A 23,680-nucleotide genomic window follows, 5' to 3' on the forward strand; every position below is an offset into this window, starting at 1 on the left:
CAACGCCTGCCTTGTTCACCGCCATGACCCGGAACTCGTACTGCACACCCTCCTTGAGGTCTTTCAGAGTGATTTCCGGTGTGGGGATGGTCTGTGATGTGGCTGGTAGCCAGCGCAGGCCGTAGGACTCCTTCTTCTCCAAGATGTAGCCAGAGATGTGACTGCCGCCATCAGATGCCGGCGGGTTCCAGCGGAGGCTGATGCTGGTCTTGGAAACATCTGTCACTTCCGGTGGAGCTGGTCTGCCCGGTGGGTCTGAGAAAGCAACAAAATGCAAAGATTCAGAAACCTTTCATGTCAAGATATAGTCTATCATGGTTGAATATCATCCTTTAGTTATACATACACTTATTGGAAGATGGGATCCTGATAAAGAACATGGGCAATGATGATAACAATGACGCACATCCATTAAGAACACTCCAATTTCCCCTGTGACATTGACTGGTTTTAAATGCTGACACGTATTTATGGTGTTATTACTTGCAATGTCTTCATTTCTTATACATACATGCAAATTGTCGCCTGGGTTAGGCCCTACTTACCGTACGGTGGTTTCACAAGGACCGATGCTGTGGGTTCGCTCGGCGGTCCGAATCCCTTCTTGTTTTCGGCCACCACCCTGAACTCGTACTCGGACCTCTCCGTGAGACCCGTGACGGTGAAGATGGTGTCGCTGACCGGTGTGGTGTTGACCGGCGTCCAGCGCAGGGCTAACCTCTCCTTCCGCTGCACCACGTAGCCCGTCACGGGGGATCCGCCGTCGCTCGCAGGAGGGCGCCATTTGAGAGCGACCGTTGTCGCTTGCACGTCAGTGATTTGCGGTTTGCTTGGTGCTTCCGGTACATCTGTGATTTGATAAATGTTGCATGGCATGGGTGAGAACCAATCATTTTTTAGATAAATATAAAACAATACAGATAGGAACTTAATCACCATCAGTTATATGGGAAAGCTTGCAAGTAAGAGATGATAGTTGTTTCTAGAATATCTGCGATCTAAATACAAAAGCAACATATTATATGCACAAGCCTATGAAATAACAAAGAATAGAACAGAATGGCCATCCTAATCTTTGCTTCACACAGGCAACACCATCTACGGCCGTATACATTTCAGATGATAAATCTGTTTTCCTGTAAATATCCATGCTATATCTAGCTTTGAAGAAATTGAAGTGGTTTATAACTTCGTCCGCAACCTTATTTGTTTAACCTTCAGATTTTTTTTTTTTTATATTTCGCTAACTACAGTACATGTTCTCACTTGAATATGTACATGTATGTACTGTTTTTGTTTTAATGAATTATATCTAACTCCTCCGTAGAGTACTGCACGAATAATAAAATACAAAATTGTGAGAAAATGCCATGAAGACGAGGGGCATACAAAAGTATGAAAAGAAGGGAGATATTTTACCATAAGGTGCTTTAGCCACCCTGGGTTCTGTAGACGAGCTTGGTGCTCCTTGCCCGGCCTTGTTCACTGCTACCACTCGGAACTGGTACTCATTACCCTCCTTCAGCCCAGGGATCCGGCAGGTGGTATCCGTGACCCTCTCGACGGGTGACCAGCGGGCCGTGTACGGATCCTTCCGCTCCACGATGTAGCCTGTAATGGGAGAGCCGCCATCTCTGGAAGGCGCCGCCCACGTCAGGGTGGCGGAGTCCGCTGTGATGGCCGCGATGGTCGGTTCGTGCGGTGCTGATGGAGCGTCTGCAGACATTGGAGGAAATGGAGAAATACGTGCTCATGTCACAACGTGAATCTATATTTTATTTTTCATTTGACTTTAATGGTATGATGTGGTCCCTAGCCTCAAGACAATTCATTACTGTTGATCAATGCTTCTACCTTCAAATCAATTTATCAGGCTGAGCTCACATTTCTAAAGTATGGCTTATTGAATTTAGCATTGGTGGCTAATATATTTCTTCGTAATATCGTTGATAATGCAGTGCGAAATCTTACAGAACATCTCTCTAATTAATAGCAAACTATAGAAGGCTTATGACATTTACTGAATAAACTTAAACATAATGAATAGAATGGGAATATACTATCCCTAAAGACTCAACCTATGCCAGTCTTGTGATTATGATTTTTTTGGTTGGTACCACCATTTTTGAAAAGTTGTCAAAGAAGCAGCAGCAGCAGAAAAAAAAAATCATTCACCTAAGCTTCTGTGCGACCTGTTGGTTCTCCAAAGGATGATGTGCCCCAGAAACAGCAAAAACAAACAAACAACAACAACAACAAACTAAAGACTACCATTCAAAACAAAAACAAACAAGTAAAACTAAACAAACAAACAAACAAACAAACAAACAAAAACTCACCGATCGGCTCCTTGATAACAGTGGATCTAGTCGGCTCGCTGGCTCGGCCGATTCCTGCGTTGTTCTCAGCGCACACACGGAACTGGTACTGGAGGCCGTCCTTCAGGTCTCCCACCACCATGGAAGTGTCGGTTACAGGGGTGCGGTTCACCCTCATCCACCTACTGCTATACTGGTCCTTACGTTCCACGATGTAGCCAGTGATGGGCGAACCCCCATCTGAGAATGGACGATTCCATTCCAAGGTGGCTGAGGAAGAAGTCGTAGCCTTGACCTGGACGTTTTCTGGTGCATCCGGGACATCTATGGAAGGAGTGCAAACGTCCATAGAATGATCTGTACACTGAATTTTCAAATTGCTATGGAGTTGACATTATGTACTATTTTGAAATGTATGGAAACGTTCATCTTTCCTAGATATGAAAATGTAACTTTCAATGTGTACAGATAATTCATGGCGCCGGGTATTTCATGTGTGAAAAAAAGTTGAAACAATGTTCACATTTACAACTGTAAAAGGCAGTTTTTGAGGTGGAATAAATTTCAATCCATGAACAATGCACATTTGTGTTTGTCATTTGGAATATGCAATAAAGCAGTAAAAATTAATACTATCACAAACCACTCTGCAAAAATTCTTCGTGCTTGTGTCGCTTAAAGATTTTACAACCAAAACCAAGTTGGTACCCAAACAAACGATCGGCGACAATTTGCTTACTCCTCACTATGCCAATCCATTATTCCCACATCTTTTGCAAACACAAGACACAGTTCGATTGTTACTTTCGAGTGACATGATATTCTCCTCAAAAAGCAGGTGCTGAGAATATCTCACCGTATGGAGGTTTTGCAATGACTGATTCCGTGTTATCGCTGGGTCTGCTCTGGCCGGCCCGGTTCTCGGCGATGACCCGGAACTGATACTCGTCATTCGGCTTCAGACCCGTGACCCTGAAGGTGGTACCGGTGACTGTCTGCCTCGTGATTGGAGACCAGCGCAGACCGAAGCGATCTCTTGCCTCGATGATGTAATTGGTCACTGGGCTACCTCCGTCCGAAGAGGGAGGGCTCCACGTCAGAGTGAGCTCCGTGCTGTCTACGTTGCTGACATCCGGGCGACTGGGTGCACTCGGTGCATCTAGGACGAGAAACGTGATTATTTCAAGGAAATCTGTTGCATTCCAGAAAATTATATTCGAATATACGTCAGGATTGAAGAATCATCAGTTCCCTATGATAATTGTGTTGCGGACTCTACTTGTATTTCATCCATTACAGTACACGGGTTTTAGTTGTAAAAAACAAATTTCATGTGGAGGGTAAGAAAAAAACCCAACATCTCAGTCCTGTTAAGGTAGATTGACTGTCTCATGCAGTTTTCTACAATAGGCCCCTCGTAAATCTAACGATTAATCTACTCCTTCCATCCATATCATATTGATAATCATTGTATACCATAACCATTCAATATTCTATGACACAAAATGATTAAATTTGGACCTCACCGTAAGGTGATTTGGCGACTCTCGGCAAAGAAGCCTCGCTGTTCCTGCCTACACCCGCAGCGTTCTCTGCGCTGACCCGGAACTCGTATTTCTTGTCTTCGGTGAGGTCATTGACCTTGATGCTGGTGTCTTTGGTAGGCACGCGGTTGACGCGCATCCAGCGACCGACGGGGGATTCCCGCTTTTCGATGATGTAGCCCGTGATCGGACTGCCACCGTCCGATGCTGGTGGCTCCCACGAGAGCCTCATCGATGAAGCGTTGATGTCGGAGATGGAAGGCGGCTGCGGTGCGTCTGGAATATCTGCGCATTGAACAGAGAAAGTATGTTTCATGATACAGATGAAGAAAACTGAGGCATACATCTGCCTAGACTTCCTCGCTCCACTATGCCGTCTTTTTTTTTTTTTTTTTTGTTGGTCATTATTATCATCATTATAATACTTATCTTTATTGTAACAACAACGATCACCATTCACATGATAGTCAAATCATTGCCGACAAACCCCTCAAAACATATAAAAATAGTAGCAGGAGTAGCAACAACAACAAAACAGACGTCCAAAGTTTTGGTCATTTCAAAACCTTTGTATCTCTGTATAGTACCACACAACTACATAATCATTATGCCGATTGTATCCTAATGACATGGACGATTTAGAAAACACATACAAATAATATCACCAGCCTGAAGGACGCGGGAGCACTCACCATAGGGTGCCTTGGCCGTGAACCTGTCGCATGGAGTGCTCGGCTTGCCGACACCGGCGGCATTGACGGCGCTGACTCTGTACTCGTAGTCGTTGCCTTCCTGCAGACCGCGGATCGTGAACTCCGTCTCGCGCGCCGACACCTCGTCAAGCTTCGTCCAGCGCGTCGAATAGCGATCCTTCTTGTCGATGACGTAGCCGGTGATGGGAGATCCGCCGTCGTGGCGTGGCGGTGACCAAGAGAGCACGGCACTGGTCGGGGTGATGTTCGAGACAGTGGGGGTATCCGGTGGTGGTGGAGGGTCTGAAATTCGAGGGCCAGTAATCATTTTCATCCATTGTGCAAAATTATACTGTGTTACTGTAACTGGATGGTTTTCAGCAATGCCGCATTCTCAGCACACTGGCGTACCTTTCACGCTCAACAACCACACGATGACACTTTGAAGAACTTCGAAGCAGACAGTGATGTACAATATGTACAAAGATGGTCGTTTATTGTCTTGTAGATGAAGTTCACAAGTCTTCCTGTGCGGTATAAGAGAGTGGGTATCTCCCACTCAATGAGTGACCGATGAATACATGAATGCTCGAATCAACTAACTTCAAAGAACAAAATCATTCTATTTATAATGATTCTGAGGGTGCAGCACATGGTGCTATGGAAAATTTTGTCTAGCACCACCTAGCAACACCTAGCAACAACATAATGAATATAATAGCATTTACATGCTCCACCCCTTAATAATTTATGCAAACCATCCTCCAATCAGTTGTCGGTTACATGGCTTTAGGCCATGATCATGCCTGTTCAAAAGTGACCATCAGGCTGACCACTAGACTACACTCTACTTTGTCTTAGCGACTGTCCACTACCACCTGGCTGGTCATGATGGAAAATCCCATGTATATATGTGTGGTGCTTCTCCCTCCTCTCTGGGGCTAGCACCCTTCCCAAAACTTTCCATAAGTTTCCCCAGACTCGACATTTCTTATATATTTGATTGTAACAGTTTGTACTGGGGAAACAGCCGAAACTTTCCACAAATTTCCAAAGACTCAACATCTTCTTTGTATTTCTTTATATTATGGTTTGCGAACTCAACAATTTCTTTGTATCCCTTAATATTATGGTTTGCAAAGGAGAAGACAGTTTTCTGCTGAATGATCACCTTTTATACCATAGAGCCAATATGGCGGCTGCAGTATTGATGCACTAACTATATGCTGTAAAATGAAATGTCATCCTTTCAAATGACTGATATTCAATATCATCAATTTGTGGTGCATGTATGACACAGGATTGATCCACTCGCTCTGTCACAAACCTCCCCCTCCTTAAGATAATGTAAATGGGGTGGAATGATAAAGATCAACATTCTTTTTCATATACCCATTTCCATTAACCAATGATTATGCGTCAAAGTCACATTAAATTCATCTTGTACACCAAGAGATAATTCTGCTCCCTGTTGAGAGAATTAAACATACAGCAATTATACTTATTTACACACATTCATTATTTGTCATCTGACCAACTGAACTGCCAGAAATTCAAACCATGTTTTGCACTTGCTCAATATATGTGTTATTGGCACATCATATTATCATACTAAAATGCTCAGAATACACATGGTAATTATAAATATTCATCTCTTCCTGCAAAATGAGAGCCAGCTGTGAGCGAGTATAAGCATTTGAATCGCCACTTTCCTTCCACATTCAGTGCATAATTCTTTGGATAGTGATTAAACAAAATTCACATCATTCATAGTGCATTATTCAATGTGCATAATGATGACAAATTAATCCTGGCCACAGGAACAATGTTCACTAAACTTCTTAGCGTTCATCTTGCAGCCGTTCAAATATTTACAGTCCGACATCCATGCTTATGGAATTCTTCTTCTTGGCCTAACGGTATTTAGTGTCCAAGTGATGATGAAATTCAAATTCACATCGTTAGGTACTTTAAAGGGGTTTTCGGGTAGAGAGTTCTCTTATAGTCAACAGCAAGGCAGAGGGTTAACTTGTGATGTTAACATATTATACAGGACTATATTATGTTCTCTACCAACATCATTATCATGACTGAGATACAAGGCATTAACATACATTTTCTCATAATTCTATTACCAGAGAGCAAATTCCTCACAACTAGGAGTAGCTATAATTGCATAATAGTCACAGCTTACATGCGTGACAGACCGTCCGCATTTCCATTTTTAGCCCCGCTTCTGTGTTCTACACGCATGGGGTAAGCCTGCAGCTGTAGACACCATCTCATTAACCTAGCATTATGGTTCTGCATCTGATGGAGCCATCGGAGTGGATTGTGATCTGTCTGTACAAGGAACTTCCTCCCAAACAGGTACGGCTGAAACTTTTGGATAGCCCACACGATTGCCAGGCATTCCTTCTCAATCGTGGCGTACCTTTGTTCCCTTGGTAGCAACTTTTTGCTGATGTAGGCTATGGGGTGCTCTTCCCCTTTCTCATCTTTCTGACTGAGCACTGCCCCAATACCTCTGTCAGATGCATCAACCTGTACAATGAACTCTTTCTCAAAGTCAGGATTCCTAAACACAGGTGATTTCACTAGTGCATGTTTGAGTACCTCCAGTGCTTCACTGCACTTGCTGTTCCACCTAACTAACCTTGGTTCGTTCTTGCGAGTGAGATCTGAGAGTGGGGCTGCCACTTTGCTGTAGTTAGGGATGAATTTACGGTAGTATCCAGTCAGTCCTAGAAATGCGCGCACGTCAGTTTTTGTGACTGGTTGAGGGAAATTCACAACTGCGTCAATCTTCGCAGGCTCTGGCTTGACACATCCCTCACCCAAAACAAAGCCAAGGTATAATACCTCTTTTCGTGCAAACTTGCATTTGCTCGGTTTTGCTGTCAAGCCAGCCGCTCGCAGTCTACCAAGCACCTCCCGCACATGAGCAAGATGTTCATCCCATGACTCGCTGTAGATGATGATATCATCTATGTATGCTGTCGCAAATTCATTCACGCCGCGCAGCACCTGGTCCACCAACCTCTGAAAAGTTGCTGGCGCGCCTTGCATGCCAAATGGCATAACATTAAACTCGAACAGGCCAAAAGGGGTTATGAAAGCAGATTTCTTCCTTGCTTCTTTTGTGAGAGGGACTTGCCAATATCCCTTGGTTAGATCTATGGTTGTCATGAATTTGGCTTTCCCCAACTCATCAATGATAGCCTCAATGTTGGGCATAGGGTAGGCGTCAAACTCTGTCACCTGATTAAGCTTTCGGTAATCGACGCAAAGTCTTAGCGACCCATCCTTCTTTTTTACGATTACTAAGGGACTAGCATATGGGGAATCTGAATGGGAAATTACCCCTGCCTCAAGCATTTCATCTAGCTCCCTTTTTACTGTCTCTCTCACAGCATGAGGTAGTCGATAAGCCTTTTGCCTAATGGGGTGGTCATTGGATGTCACTAAGTCGTGTTCAATCCTGTCAGTCCGTCCGGGATTGTCACTTAGGATGTCCGTAAAGTCATGAATGACGTCACCTAATTGTTGGGTTTGTTGTGTTGTCAGGTAGTCAGGGAGTTCCACTTCACTAGAGGTCCCTCTTTGTGTCAATGGCTCTATAAGCTGGTCTAGGTACTCGTCATCATTTCCATCATCCACTTCCGTGTACATCACACATTCCTCTCGCTCTCTCCAAACTCGCAGCATGTTTGTGTGAAATACTCTATGCTTCTTCCTCTTGTCCCCCATCTCAACTACGTAATTCACATCACTCAATTTCTGTATCACAGGATAGGGTCCTTGCCATTTGGCTAGCAGCTTGTTGCTGCTTGATGGGAGGAGGACTAACACCTTGTCGCCTACTTGTAGGTCTTTTGTCCTGGCTTTCCTGTCGTACCAGGCTTTCTGCCTCTTCTGGGCTTGGGCAAGGTTCTTTTGGGCAGCTGTCGTGATGTTGGCTAATCTATCCCTACAATTTAGCACATATGATACTAACCCTTCCTCTGGCACTGTCTCTCCCAACCATGCCTCTCTGATCACATCTAGGGGCCCTCTTACTCTGTGTCCATACAGGAGCTCAAAAGGGGAAAACCCCGTAGATTCTTGGGGAACCTCCCGATAGGCAAACAATACATATGGGATGAGGTCATCCCAGGTCACATTTCCCTCCAGTGTGTAGGGTTTGAGCATGTCTTTCAGGGTGGCATTAAATCTTTCAACTAGGCCGTTAGCCTGGGGATGGTAGGGGCTGGTCCTTATCTGTTTAATGCCTAGACTACTGCACAGCTGCTTCATGAGTAGGGACATAAAATTTGACCCCTGGTCTGACAAGAGTTCATGGGGGATCCCTACTCTACTAAAGATCCTTATCAGCTCGTCTGCCACTCTCTCCGCCTCAATGGAGGGGAGGGGTACTGCCTCTGGATACCGGGTTGCGTAATCACACACAACAAGAATGTACCTGTTTCCCTTCTTACTACGAGGCAGTGGCCCTACTATGTCAATTGCTATCTTTCTGAAGGGGCTGCCAATGACTGGCACAGAGACTAGTTTTGCCTTACTAATCCCTCTTGTCTGGCTTGCACACTTTTGGCACGGGCCACAGGTCTTGCAAAATTCTGCCACATCTCTGAAAATACCAGGCCAATAAAAATTCTGCATCAATCTTTGCTGTGTTTTGCCTACCCCGAGGTGACCAGCTGTTAGGTTGTCATGGGCAACCTCCAGTAGTCTTGTTCTATACCCCTTTGGTACTACTATTTGCGTGTACACCTCACTACTTTCTGATTTAGAGTTTCCTGACCACTCTCGCATGAGTACCCCATTCTCAACATAGAAATGACATCTTCCCTCATTTCCCTCTTTCTTTTCCACCTTCTCCCATACTGATTTCAATGAGGGGTCATCTTGTTGGGCTTGAATCAATTCCTTTCTACCAATGTCTAAGTGAGTGGGGAGTATTTTCTCTCCTTGTGGCTGTTCTCCGTTTGCTGCCTTGTCACTAGTGGTATCAGACTCACCTGTCCCCACAGTTGTATCATCATCGTGCACATCATTCACATCATTCACCTCATGTGCACCCTCCTCTCTCTCATCATCATCATTGCCACTATCTGCAGCCTCTCCTTGCTCATTCTCCCGGAACAAGTCCCTCACCTGAACTTTGGATCTGATCACTTCTGCTCTAGTTTGCTCTTCTTTTAACTCCTTTTCACGGGCCTGATTTCTTGTTACCACTAAGCCTGCCTCTTTTCTACTCACATAATCGGGGATGTCTAAGTCAGGGTCATTCTCATCTAGCACCTCATTCCCAAGCAGAACATCAACTTCAATCTCATCTACCAGTCCAACACGGATCCATTTCTTGATCCCATATGGCTCACTAATGAGATGCACACGTGCAATCGGTACCTCTTTCTTACTAAAGAGACCTCTCATTTTCACTGTCTCACCTGGGATAATGAATGTAGGATCTACAACATCACTTCTCGCTAGAGAATGAGTGCACCCCGAATCACGCAGCAAACGTACATGTCTGTCCCCCAGTCTGGCGTCACTAATGTATGGTTTTAGTTTGGGGTGGGGCTCAGGTCTACAGAAATAGGTGGGACCGTGTTCCTTGGATTTGTCATTCCCCTTCTTCTCTGCCTGGACCTCAGATTTGTGGGCATTTGGACAATTTACTGCGATATGACCAAACTTATCACAGGTGTAACACCTCACCTTTGCTCTGTAGTTACCCCTATCCTCATTTTGCTTCTTATTCTGTTGAGGGTTTGGCTTACTCTCTCCTTTTCCCCCTCCTGATCCCGAATTCCAACCTGGTTTAGGGGAGTGATTAGGGCCTGCTTTTCCCCAGTGTCCCTGTGGTTTACCTGCCCCTTTTCTGCTGATGACATACTGGTCGGCAAGCCTTGCCATGTCACCCAGTGTATCTGGCTCGTGGTCTCGGAGCCACACCCTTAGGTCAAAAGACACTTGTTTTAGCATTTGCTCTTTTAGGATCTCCTCCTTTAGTCTGTCTAGATCGTTTAAAGCCCCCGCCCCCTGGAGCCACCGCCCGAGAAGATCCGTCAGCTTTACGGAAAACTCAGTATAGGTCTCGTCCCTATCCACCTTCAGTTCCCTGAACTTGACCCTATATGCCTCGGGTGTGAGGTCATACCTACGCAAGATGGCTAATTTGACTTCATCGTACACTCTACTACTTTCAAGTGACAGTCTTGAGTATGCCTCCCTAGCTCTACCTGTCAGTAAGGGAGCGAGCTGTAGTGCCCATACCTCCCTTGGCCACTCATTTAATTGCGCCATCTTCTCAAAAGCACGGAGAAACACATCAACATCTTCTCCCTCTTTGTACATCGGCATCCTTCTGATGCCCCCATCTAAACCAAAAGACCCTGCATTGGTCCCCTTGCGCTCAATTTCCAATTTGGCATTTTCTAATTCAGCAAGGCGCACCTGCATCCGCATCTTTTCAAGTTCAAATTGCATGCGTGCTTCTTCCATTGTATCAGACTCAGTGCGCGCAGCAGTGTTTTGGGTCGTATTCTTATCTGTGCTCATGACTGGTGCACTTGGCAGAGGCGAAGCCTGCTCTTCCTTTGCCTCTTCTATGTTTTTGATCAACTGGTTCCTATTCAACCCTTCATGTGACAGCCCCAACTCTTCACACTTTTGTCTCAACTCTTGCATCCTTAACTGACTTAGGTTACCCTCTTCCTCCATGTTCCTAACTGATTAACATGCAACCTTTTCACTATCCATACAATATGGAGACAATGTATCACAATAGTGTGTCCACTCTCTCTGCCTTGCCTTAAAGTTGACTAATTAAGAGAAACTCACTTACCCCTCTGATAAGCCTTTCGCTCCCCCTTATCAGTAAACTGGCCTTGGCTCCTTGTGGTCACCGTTGCTGCCGTCACTCTGGGTCAGCCAGCTGTCCCCTGCTGTAGTCTTGTTCCAGACTCTGTCCTGACGACTGCTCACTCCGGTGCACGATGTCGTCTCAGTCAGCCCCTCGATCTCCCGTCTGTCTGCAAAGCCACAGGCTGGACCTCGTTGCCCAACGTCGGTGTTGACGACACCCCAACTGCGTTGCAGACGACTGATACAAGTTTTGGGCTCTGCTTTTCCAGTCTTTTTCGATGTTGGAACTCGCACACAAAGTTTTCGAGTCCCAAGACAGTGTTTAAAAGCAACTTTGTCACCAACAGCACGGTTGCTACTCAGCTTCTCCCGGGTCAGGCAATATTTCTGGATCACACAGCGCAGAAATAGAGTCTCAGCTGATGGTATTAATTGTTGCTCAGGTACTGGGAGTTCATCCCACCGCTGCCACCAAATGTAACTGGATGGTTTTCAGCAATGCCGCATTCTCAGCACACTGGCGTACCTTTCACGCTCAACAACCACACGATGACACTTTGAAGAACTTCGAAGCAGACAGTGATGTACAATATGTACAAAGATGGTCGTTTATTGTCTTGTAGATGAAGTTCACAAGTCTTCCTGTGCGGTATAAGAGAGTGGGTATCTCCCACTCAATGAGTGACCGATGAATACATGAATGCTCGAATCAACTAACTTCAAAGAACAAAATCATTCTATTTATAATGATTCTGAGGGTGCAGCACATGGTGCTATGGAAAATTTTGTCTAGCACCACCTAGCAACACCTAGCAACAACATAATGAATATAATAGCATTTACATGCTCCACCCCTTAATAATTTATGCAAACCATCCTCCAATCAGTTGTCGGTTACATGGCTTTAGGCCATGATCATGCCTGTTCAAAAGTGACCATCAGGCTGACCACTAGACTACACTCTACTTTGTCTTAGCGACTGTCCACTACCACCTGGCTGGTCATGATGGAAAATCCCATGTATATATGTGTGGTGCTTCTCCCTCCTCTCTGGGGCTAGCACCCTTCCCAAAACTTTCCATAAGTTTCCCCAGACTCGACATTTCTTATATATTTGATTGTAACAGTTTGTACTGGGGAAACAGCCGAAACTTTCCACAAATTTCCAAAGACTCAACATCTTCTTTGTATTTCTTTATATTATGGTTTGCGAACTCAACAATTTCTTTGTATCCCTTAATATTATGGTTTGCAAAGGAGAAGACAGTTTTCTGCTGAATGATCACCTTTTATACCATAGAGCCAATATGGCGGCTGCAGTATTGATGCACTAACTATATGCTGTAAAATGAAATGTCATCCTTTCAAATGACTGATATTCAATATCATCAATTTGTGGTGCATGTATGACACAGGATTGATCCACTCGCTCTGTCACAGTTACTTACATGGACGGGTAGAAAACAGACACTTGAACATTAAACATCATTGAAGACATCAAAAGCAATCTTTCCTTTAAATCTAAAAAACGCTTCATCAATAAAATCAGAAGTATTGAAAGACATTTATTAAAGGAATCTCACACGTACATGTACACTATCTAATTTCACTAATAATTTCATGCAGTCAAGATGAGTGTAAGACGCGTGTTCAAGGATTTATGAGAACAACAACAAAAAGAACATAATGGTGTAGTGGACAATTTGTTATCATTTTCTTTTACTGTGAGACTGGAAGTGTATGTGAATCTAATCATGACAACCGTCACTCGGCACTCACCATACGGTGGTCGACAGACTTCCATGCGGGACGGTCTGCTGAACTCGCCGCGCCCTGCCTTGTTGATGGCCGCCACGCGGAACTGGTATTCGGAATTCTCCTTCAGTCTCGAGGCCGTGTACGTGGTGTCCGGCACGCTCGATTCCAGCTTAACCCATCGCATGCTGAGGTCTACCTTGATCTCGATGGTGTAACCGATGATCTTGCTGCCGCCGTCCGAACGGGGCGGGTTCCATGTGATGGTGATGGTGGTTGACGTAACGTCGGTTACTTCCGGTTGGTCAGGGGCCCCCGGCACGGCTGCAAAAATGGAGCAAGAAATATTAAAGTGTTTTATTGCAATCACAGAATATCATGTGGATTCGGTTTGTGATTTTCCTCCTTGATGGCCGTTCAAGCAGCGTGCGCTGATTTATACACATCAGAATAGTAATCGATCAATAAAGTACTAGTCGATGAGAAAACAGACCGACGACATTCTTGGCTGTTACACATTACATGGTTCAGCTTGGGGTATCCAGCAGCTTACTTCGATAGTATTTATCACGTAATAATTTGAAATAAATCTTTGCTACATTATTTTATGTATGTTTCAACGAGATCATAAAGGAGAACTCTATTGTCTTGTAAGAAAATGATTGTTTCTTCACTGAAGTATACCAAGTATGGGCATATTTTGGTATCTCTCGTTATTATCATTAATTGAATATGTAGGAATCATTGTTAAGATCGTGTAGAATGTTCAACATCAAGATGATACAAGATCCATTAGTAGGAGAAAGTAAGATAATATGACAGAGGTATTGTGTTCTCATTTCATCTCTACACAGTCTATGTCATCGTTATCATCCTTTCCCACACTCTGCATTTTTACACTCTGCGCTCTCAAACTCTACATTTTCTCACACCCTGCGTGTTCTCACGCTTTAGCTGTTCTCACACCCTACACTAATCCACTCCAGTGGACGTGTTATGTTACCGGAAGTTCAGAATGAAAATGCACTGTATATGATAGTGAGTTGTTGTGAAGAAATAAAGTCATTTCAGCTTGTTTCCACATCGATGCAGGGAATGAGTCTTTTCCTTTGTTTTATAGTAACAACAGAACACAAATGGAAGGCTAACTCACTGTACGGCGGCTTGGCCACGTAAGAGTTGCTGACGGGGCTCGGCTTGCCCAGTCCGGCTTTGTTCTCCGCGATGACGCGGAACTCGTACTCCCCTCCCTCCCGCAGGTTGGGCACGGTATACGACAGGTCGGTGACGGGCGCGCGGTTGACCATGGTCCAACTACCGCGGCCGGGCTCGCGCCTCTCGATGACGTAACCAGTGATGGCGCTTCCGCCGTCCGACCTGGGAGGTGACCAGGTAAGTGTCATGGTGTCACCCGTGATATTGCTGACTTCGGGCACGGTAGGAGCTTCGGGAACGTCTGAAAAATAGTGAGAGATATGGACGACGTTAAATGGATGTCATCTAACTTAAGATGTTATTGCAGCATGTAGCCATATCAAAATGGTGATCCATTCTTGATTACCTTAGCAATAACTGGTCACATACAGGTTTTCATCGATAGTAACAAAAACACTGAAAAGGCAATTGAATCTTCCAAGCACGCTGCTCATTGAAAATCCACCATAGCATACATTTGTAGACTCACTCAATGCGATTTAATGTTGAATGTAAAAGAGTTGTGATGAAGCATATGGAAATGATATCTATGATGTTCAATCTTCCCAAATATGTCTAGAGTTTCAATAATCATTTAAACAAACATTTTAGTCTTGGCAAATCCCCATAAAACATGTCTTTTACAGACTTTTTTTTTTTACTGTCCACGAAATTGAGTTGTTGGTGGTATTTTTTTTTTTCATTGTACTCACTGTATGGTTCCTTTGCTTTGGTTGGTCGTGTTGACTCGCTGTATCGGCTCAATCCGACCTTGTTCTTGGCCGCGACCCGGAACTCGTACTCCGACCCTTCGGTGAGACCCATGACTGTCAGGGTGGGGTCCGTGAATTCGTGCCGGTTGATCTGCACCCAGCGAGACGAGAACTGCTCGCGTCGCTCCACGACGTACGTGATGATGGACGACCCTCCGTCCGACTCGGGCGGAGCCCAGCGGAGGGTCATGGCGGTTGACGAGGTGTCGGAGATTGACGGGGTGCCCGGTGCATCAGGAACAGCTGAGACACCAGACAAAAAAAGAAATGACAGTCTTTTATGTGTTATATGTTTTTTTAAAGTGTCAATCATCATAGCAGCTTACTTCGTGTTGTCTTCATTACTTTTATCGAAACGGTACGAGCAGAATTACGTGATAACATGATAATAACACCCGACTACGGAGTGTACATTAAACATTTACAGTGTATAAGTACACGAATTCCATGGTGACCAGTCATATTTGTTTGTTTGTTTTTATTTCTGAAACAATAAAATCATGTACAAAATAAACAGTGTTGAACATGACTCAAGGTTGAAGTATTAAAACACAATGAAAACAAAGTGACATAAACCTTTTGAAAAAAAATCTATGGCATAGTTTATGCAGCTAACATACCTCCCATAAAGTATTCGGTTAACCCTTTCTGTGCCAAGAAATTTGGACAGTGTGTACAATGCTATGGGGTTTATGTGCCACTCAGCACTAAAAGCACACAAAGGATTAAGGGCATCTATTAGTCCGTTGGTGGAACGCCCTCACAGTTGTAACTTGGACAATGTGTGATGCAAGACTCTTTTAGCAACAGATGAAAACGAAACATTATGAAGTATACCGATGCTGAAAAGAAGCAAGATTTACTTACAGTGGGGTGACTTGGCCTTGACCGCGTAGCATGGTAAGCCTGGTTTGCCGCGTCCTGCCTTGTTTTCAGCGATCACACGGAACTCGTACTCATTCCCTTCAACCAATCCCGTGACCTAGAGAGACGAATTTGATTGGACATAGAGATCGATGAATACCCGCCTCTCTTTCAAACATCTTAACAAGTGACACGGTAATGTGAAGACACAAACAAGTTTGAAACACTCATCGGCGCTCGTGGTTACACTTTTTTTGCGACTATGTGAGCCGCCATGATTAACATCAACTTGTTCTTCAAGATGAGAGCAGTGACACCTGATAAAACCACATCAATATGGTAAAGACCGAGAAAAATTGTTTAAGTAATGAATACTAATCACCTACACGTTGTATATTTGATTGTGGGTAAAAGTAGGTGCAGGAATGTATTTGAATTACTTCTGATGTAGCAGGGCATGTAGACTAAAGAAACTTTTGAAGTTTGTATGAGCATGGGCAGAAATTCTAAACGTTCAAGGCTTTTCTGTCTTTCACGTGGTGCAATGAAGTGGCTGGGAGACAAAGTCTACTAATATCGGGTGCTATTCTCTTTCTCTTGTTATCATGTATCTTTGCGGGGAAATGCAAAACGGTGAAAATGGTGAAAATCGCAATTTTATGCACTCGTGTTCTCGGGGAAAACGAGAAAACAGACCCAAGACAGACGATAATTACCTTCATGGTGGTAGTATCGTGAGACTCATAGTTGACGGGGCTCCAGCGGACCGCGCTGCGATCCTTCTTCTCCACGTAGTAGCCGGTGATGGGGCTACCACCATCAGAGCTGGGTGCGGCCCAAGACAAGGTCATCGTCTCCTCAGTTATCTTACTGGCTTCAGGCACACCGGGAGCTCCGGGCTCGGCTGTGGAGAAATTGTGAAAAACTTTCACAACCCATTTTTGTTCCATAATCGCCGACAAACTTGTATGACGGCATGCTCATTTCGCCAGCTGGCACAAGAAAACGCATTCTGTAAAACGCAGTTGGCAGTCAGTACTGTCAAAACAGGGCGGAATGTTCGCGTATGATAGGGTTAATGACGACTTCATATCAAACTAGTCATAATCTTTGAAATGACTTCAGAATTACAATTTTCATTCAATTTAAGTGAATATGTGAAACATATACATCTCAAACGTTAGTAACAATCAAACAGCAACTGCTGATACGGAGGAAACTGTGTTGTTTGAGATTTGTACATTTGTTTGAGATATACAGGTAAGATGTACAACAAACCTAAATAAATCTTATTTGTCCAATCGAAAACACTGCTTTCTTGAAATTCGATGCAAGCCGAACATTATCCATAAACTATGATGATTGGTTTTATTTGAGTTCAAGTTGGCAAAATATTATTGACAAAATGATATCAAATAACACTGATTAACAATTCCAGTAATAGGACGAGGTTCTACTTACTATACGGGGCTTTTGCTAGTACTGGACTAGAAGGCTCGCTGGGCTTGCCCGAACCAGCCTTGTTTTCTGCTACCACTCGGAACTGGTATTCCTCCCCGGGAATGAGCCCGGGAACGGTCAGCTTGGTGTCCGTCACTGCATCCTGGTTGACCCGTGTCCAGCGCGGACTGAACTTGTCCTTCCGCTCGACGAAGTAGCCGGTGATTGGACTGCCGCCGTCGTCGCGGGGCGGACTCCAGGCGAGGTCGACGGAGTCGGCAGCTACCTTGGAGACCTGAGGTTCGAACGGCGCCGCCGGTTGACCTGGGTAACATTAATTGGACAGTTGTGCTCATTAATCAATTATTCTTCAGCAGTTTGGTTCAATGCACATACCGATACATAAATATGAACCATCCAGTATGCCATTTATGGGAATCTTATCATCAGCAACGCTTGAAAAGACAGCCAGTTAAAATTGTCATCCATTCGATCAAACGTTTCCGGCACAACAACGTGATGAGATTTAGAAAAAGCCAATATTAAACTGGAAAACACCACTGTCTTTTCATTCAAATAATACATTTCACAGAAGGAGGGTTAATTAGCACAGACATGACCTCTACACTGAAGAATATATCACTCTTATATTTTCATATTCCGCATTCCCTTCGTAAATATGACTGTCATTGAACAATAACGATTCAGATTTGTTAATCACAGAGTTTTCCACTAACCTCTTTACAAAGTAAACTCGGAAATAAGTACGTGGCAATCGGCAAAGTAGTGTGAAATAATTTAGAAAATGGACACAGTAGATCACACTAAAATGATGATGCTCACTGTATGGCGGTTTGGCGGTCACCCTCTGAGACGAGTCGCTTGGTTTCCCCGGTCCCATCTTGTTCTCTGCCGTCACTCTGAACTCGTAATCGGCGCCCTCGGTGAGGTTCACCACCTTGAAGGACGTGCCAAGAACCTGGGCTCGGTTGATGCGCGTCCAGCGACCGTAGCGGTCGCGCGTCTCAATGATGTAGTTGGTGATTTCCGCTCCTCCGTCGGAAGTGGGCGGTGTCCACTTCAGCAGGAGGGTAGTGGCCGAGACATCTGAGATCTGGGGAGTTCCCGGGGCTGAGGGCACCTCTGTGATTGGGATGTGACATAAAGACAAAAGCTGATATTTATTAAAGCTGATATTTATTAGCAAAAAGATTAAGAAACCTGAAGTGCTGTCAGATTATCGCGTTTTCTATGATTAAGGTAGGATAGCCTACGACTGAATTATTACAGATGCAATTGAAGTTTCGGAAATGCATACACTGTTGTGCTTGATCTTGATGTCATTAATCTTGATGTCATTGATGTACAAATGCGTGGTGTGGCTGTCCCGTACATCTAGGCAGCAATGCATCAGTCGGAAGCATATCTTACTCAAACGTAATATTTTCAAAGAGGTCTTTAAATTTGACTTGAATTCATAACAAGCTCTATCATGCAAATTCTGTCAGATCTAATGCAGTGATTAAATCTGCCACAAAGATGTTTTGCGAAATAAATTTAAAAGGATGGTACAGTATTGGTGGAGATGAGGATTGTTTGAGCTTTAAACTTTCTACGAGATACCAAAATCACTTATGAAATAATACAAAGCATACCATTCTAAGAGGAATTCAAAGTTTATATGATGAAAATCGGTTTTGGAATGGCTGAGACATTCGGACATTCGGAAACAAAGTAAAACAAAGCGATGCTAATAAATGTTGTGGTCACATCTTTTATCAGGATTGCTCTGTTTTGGATATCTCAGCCATTCAAAGAGTAATTTTCATCAAATAAACATTGAATCGCTCTTGGAATTACAAGCTTTGTCATATTTCACAGGATATTTCTCATTAGCTCACCCCAAAAATGTTAGAAACCTGAAGTTATGTTTCAACCAAAACTATACGATCCCTTTAATGTAATGTTATTACTGAGTCGTGTTTCCATACCAAACGGGCTCTTGCAGATGATGGTTCCAGTCGATTCACTGAACGGTCCGACTCCTGCCTTGTTCTCAGCTGCGATCCTAAACTCATACTCTCCTCCCTCGGAGAGATCCCGCAGAGTTATCTGTGTGTCCCGGATAGAATCCCGCATGGCGCGAGTCCAGCGCACGGAGAAGCGGTCCTTCTTCTCGACCATGTAGCCAGTGATCGGAGTGCCGCCGTCGGACCACGGGGGTGACCAGGAGAGCGTGATATGGGTTGCGTCGATGTCGGTAACGTCGGGTTTAGCAGGGGCATCTGGGAGTCCTGATATGCGATGGGTTCAATGAATGCAATTGAAATGAATTTGTGCCACCAGTACAAGCCAGAAACCTACCTCTGTGATGACATCTGTACTTAAAGCCACTTTCTGCACTGGTGAAAGTTCTGAGTGGATAGTTCTCCCTGGTAGGTACACTTAATTAGTAGCTACAATGTATATGATATATAACCACTGTAGTAGGATAAATGCAAACATGCATGCTAAACAAGTACGGCTGGTTATCTAGAATGATTTCATCGTTGTGAAGGTCTGGCAAAGTTCGTCTTTTCTCACTAGGGCTCTCGTATTCCATCTAGAATTCAGTATTCACCTCAGTACGAATCTTTCTCACATAGCCTCAAAATAGACTTTCAAAGACAATTTCAGTTACGATCAACCTCAAAATAGACTTTCAAAGACAATTTCAGTTACGATCAATACCTGTTTATAAACCACTTACTTGTCGTTGTAGGTTTCTTTTTTTCCTTAATGTTAGAAATTTGTGAATGTATATCTTCCTTCGCACAAATTGATACAATGATTCAAGTAAGAAAATTTGCTAAGGGGTAGTATTCTAAACGTGTTACATACCATAGGGAGGTTTAGCCTGGTGAGGCTTTGATGCCTCGCTCGGTTTACTCTCGCCCGCCACATTGTGTGCGATGACCCGGAAGCAGTACTCGGATTTTTCCTTGAGGTGGTCCACCACGTGAGTCAACTCACGGACGGGTGCCCGCGTGACCGTCACCCACCGTCCCGAGCTCGTGTCGCACTTCTCCACGGTGTAACCAGTGATGGGACTTCCCCCATCTGACTTGGGCCGAGTCCACGTGACGGTCATGGATGTAGCCTTGATGTTACTCACCTCGGGAGCGTCGGGTTGAGATGGAACAGCTGGAGGGATAAGAATATCACCTACACTTTAAGCCATCGTAGGATGTATCGCCTGTGACCACTTCCACCAAACTTTTTTTTTTTTTTTTAAGGGAGAGGGGAATCATAATCATTCACTATTTTGTTGATTGCAGAGACGGGTGGTAGTAGTCAGACTTCATTTTAAATTTGCCTATATTTTTCAATGATACTAACCTAAAACGTGTTGCTACTAGTGTCTGCGTGTAACTAGTCAGCAGAGTAAACAAATTAATAACTAAGACAGTATGGACATACGTTCAAACTTACGTCAGGCACGCATGTGCTTTTACAACGATGGACAACAAAATTCAACGATCAACGATTCAACGATTGAAACTGAATGAGTTTTCTGCTACATCTTAGCAAAAGTAATGGTGGGGCATTGGATTTCAAACCTATATATGTCAGAAAAACAGACTCACAAAAAGCAGTCTCAGAGATTATGTGAATACTTCAACACTACTGAAATACAGAAATCACGTAAAATGATACGAACAAACTAGGAGGCTATGAAGAGAATTCTCACTGTAAGCGGCCTTGATGGTGAACGGTCCGCCGACAGAGCTGGGATTGCTGTCTCCGGCCTTGTTGATCGCTGTCACGCGGAACTCATAGCTGTGATTCTCTTTCAGTCCCGTTACCTGTGAGAGAAACGAAGAACTCACTGTTTAGCTACTTTGGTTGCGTTTAACCTACCACCGCCACTTCCACCTCCACCACGTCATCGTTATCGGCATCGTTGTCGTAGACACCTTCGTCACTGTCATCGTTATAGTAACAATGATATTGACATTCATAACCGGGACCAAACTAAACTGTTAGATTATCTCACACACTATGATCGAAGCAGTTTCAAAACCCTCCATTCATGATGATCTCAACTTCCTAACAAAAACTTGATATCGATGTTGCTGTTATTGCCTCAGGCAGGTTTTCGGTTGGAAGAGAAGAAAATCATTTACGATAGATATAAAAAACGAGGGACACATGCGTTGCTTCAGAAATAGTTTCAATGAACATTTGAACTCCGAAGTTTGCAGCGAATTTTCAACACCCTTCTATCATTGGGCTCATGGCAACATCGCATTCACGTTTGCCGCAGTGAAAGCTTTGCAAGGATCTGGTTGAAGATTACAAATCAAAACACAACAGCTTCATCAGGCCTATAACAAGCTGCAGAAAAAAAGGACCAGGAATAGTACCATGCAGTCGCATAGTAATATCTCTACAAAAGATTTTGTGCTTTCATAGTGCATGATGGAAAGAGCGAAGACTAATCCACAAGTGACGTGATCCTACCTGACATGTTAACTCGGTACCATCCTTGGTAGAGACCCTCTTCCAGTAAGGAGCGAACTGTTCCTTCATCTCGACTACGTAGGTCGTGATTCGGCTCCCTCCATCGGACTTGGGCGGGGTCCAGCGGAGTGTGATGGACGTGGAGTCCATCTCCTCCGCTGAAGGCTGGGACGGTGGATCGGGAACAGCTGTGTGACGACAAGACACGGGAACAGCAAATTAGTGTTAGTTAAAGTTATGTTGCACCAGCAATTGTTCAATGCACCTAATAATTTGACTCTCCAACAAAGTAGTTTTGAAATGCCAGGAATGCTGCGCAGATGTGAGATGCCACAATAAATCGATCATATTTTGACAATTTCTGCGATCTTCAGTGCGAAAGTTGCGGTCAACGGAGTAGTCTTTACCCCATAATGATAATGAGGATATCAATGGTAATAATAACACTACTACTACTACTACTACTACTACAACTTACGATGATAATAATGATGATGATAATAGTAACAATGATAATAGTAACAATGATAACAATAATAATAATGGCAATGAGAAAAAGAAGAAGAAGAAAATGTACAAGAATTTGTCATGCGTCTTCTAGAACGTTTCATTACGCTGAAAAAGGAAAACTTGCCTTTCATGTACACAAGAAATATTTGATTTTTTTTAATGAAATGTTGGGTGCAAAATGGATGATACTTACTAAAGGCGGGTTTGATGGTAACGGTGTTGGAAGACTGGCTAGGTTTACCAGGCCCTGCTTTGTTCACGGCAGTGACCCTGAACTGGACATTGTCCCCTTCCTTTAGGTAAGGCACCTTGAATGTGGTATCTTGGGTGTGGCTGACCTCCGTCCAGCGGATGCTGAAGGCATCCTTCTTCTCCACGATGTAGTCCTTGACGGGGCTGCCTCCGTCGGATCTCGGCGGTTCCCATGACAACGAGACGGAGTTGGATGTGACTTCCGTTATCGTCGGTGCGGATGGAGCATCAGGTGAAGCTTTATGACAAAGATATGAAGTATAATTGTTATATTGTAGTGACATTTCGTTTTTCATCGGACATTGATGCTTGAACCAAAATAAAGTTTGATACAAAACTCACATTTCGTTTGTACACTTTATGAAACACTTTTCAAATTGATACATCGCTATGTCATTCCACATACGTATTTACTACAGATCTTACATGTAAGTTGCATGCTACATAGCTCTCAAGCAAGGCTACTTACAGCGAAAGCAACCATATTCGGGTACAAAAAATTTTTGGGCATGACAGAATAATTATGTTTTACTGTGACATTTAATCTGTTCTCACTGATTTTGATTGTGAGAATGATAGTGGGACTCGGTTTCAATGCTGTTGTCAGTTTTCAACAACTTTGCAGACACTTTCAGATAAAGCTCTTTGGGGAGCATATTGATTAGCTTGGTCCTGGTATTCTTACTGTATGGAGGTTGTGCCTTGATGGTCTCTGATGGCGAGCTTGGTTTACTTGGTCCTGCCTTGTTGACTGCGATAACGCGGAATGTGTATTCGTGGCCCGCCCTTAGGTCCCTGACCGTGAAGGAGGTATCGGAAACATCGAACTTGTTGCAGACGGTCCAACGACCCGCGGTGCCTTCCCGCCTCTCGATCTGGTACGAGGTGACGGGACTGCCACCGTCGGATGAGGGCGCTGTCCACGAGAGTACTGTCGTAGTTTCGGTGATGTCGGATATCTG

At 44.1% G+C, this 23,680-nt stretch overlaps 2 protein-coding genes across 2 annotated transcripts; both read right to left on the reverse strand.

Annotated features, from left to right (window-relative positions):
* Positions 1-827, reverse strand: LOC140245388 (uncharacterized). Its single transcript, XM_072324964.1, has 2 exons — positions 546-827; positions 1-255 (listed from the first exon to the last, which is right to left on the reverse strand). The coding sequence occupies exons 1-2, from the start codon at positions 782-784 to the stop codon at positions 171-173; spliced, it is 324 nt and encodes a 107-aa protein (XP_072181065.1). The 5' UTR covers positions 785-827; the 3' UTR covers positions 1-170.
* Positions 828-1,018: 191 nt separating this feature from the next.
* On the reverse strand, positions 1,019-23,202 carry LOC140245277 (twitchin-like). Its single transcript, XM_072324861.1, has 19 exons — positions 23,184-23,202; positions 22,660-22,956; positions 21,957-22,144; positions 21,184-21,298; positions 20,334-20,636; positions 19,445-19,747; positions 18,297-18,596; positions 17,475-17,777; positions 16,730-16,917; positions 16,017-16,131; positions 15,090-15,392; positions 14,336-14,638; positions 13,207-13,506; positions 4,555-4,857; positions 3,845-4,147; positions 3,175-3,477; positions 2,340-2,642; positions 1,420-1,716; positions 1,019-1,032 (listed from the first exon to the last, which is right to left on the reverse strand). The coding sequence occupies exons 1-19, from the start codon at positions 23,200-23,202 to the stop codon at positions 1,019-1,021; spliced, it is 4,560 nt and encodes a 1,519-aa protein (XP_072180962.1).
* Positions 23,203-23,680: the final 478 nt, after the last annotated feature.

Source organism: Diadema setosum, chromosome 22 (genome assembly GCF_964275005.1).
Source record: "Diadema setosum chromosome 22, eeDiaSeto1, whole genome shotgun sequence".
In the NCBI taxonomy this organism is placed as follows: domain Eukaryota; kingdom Metazoa; phylum Echinodermata; class Echinoidea; order Diadematoida; family Diadematidae; genus Diadema; species Diadema setosum.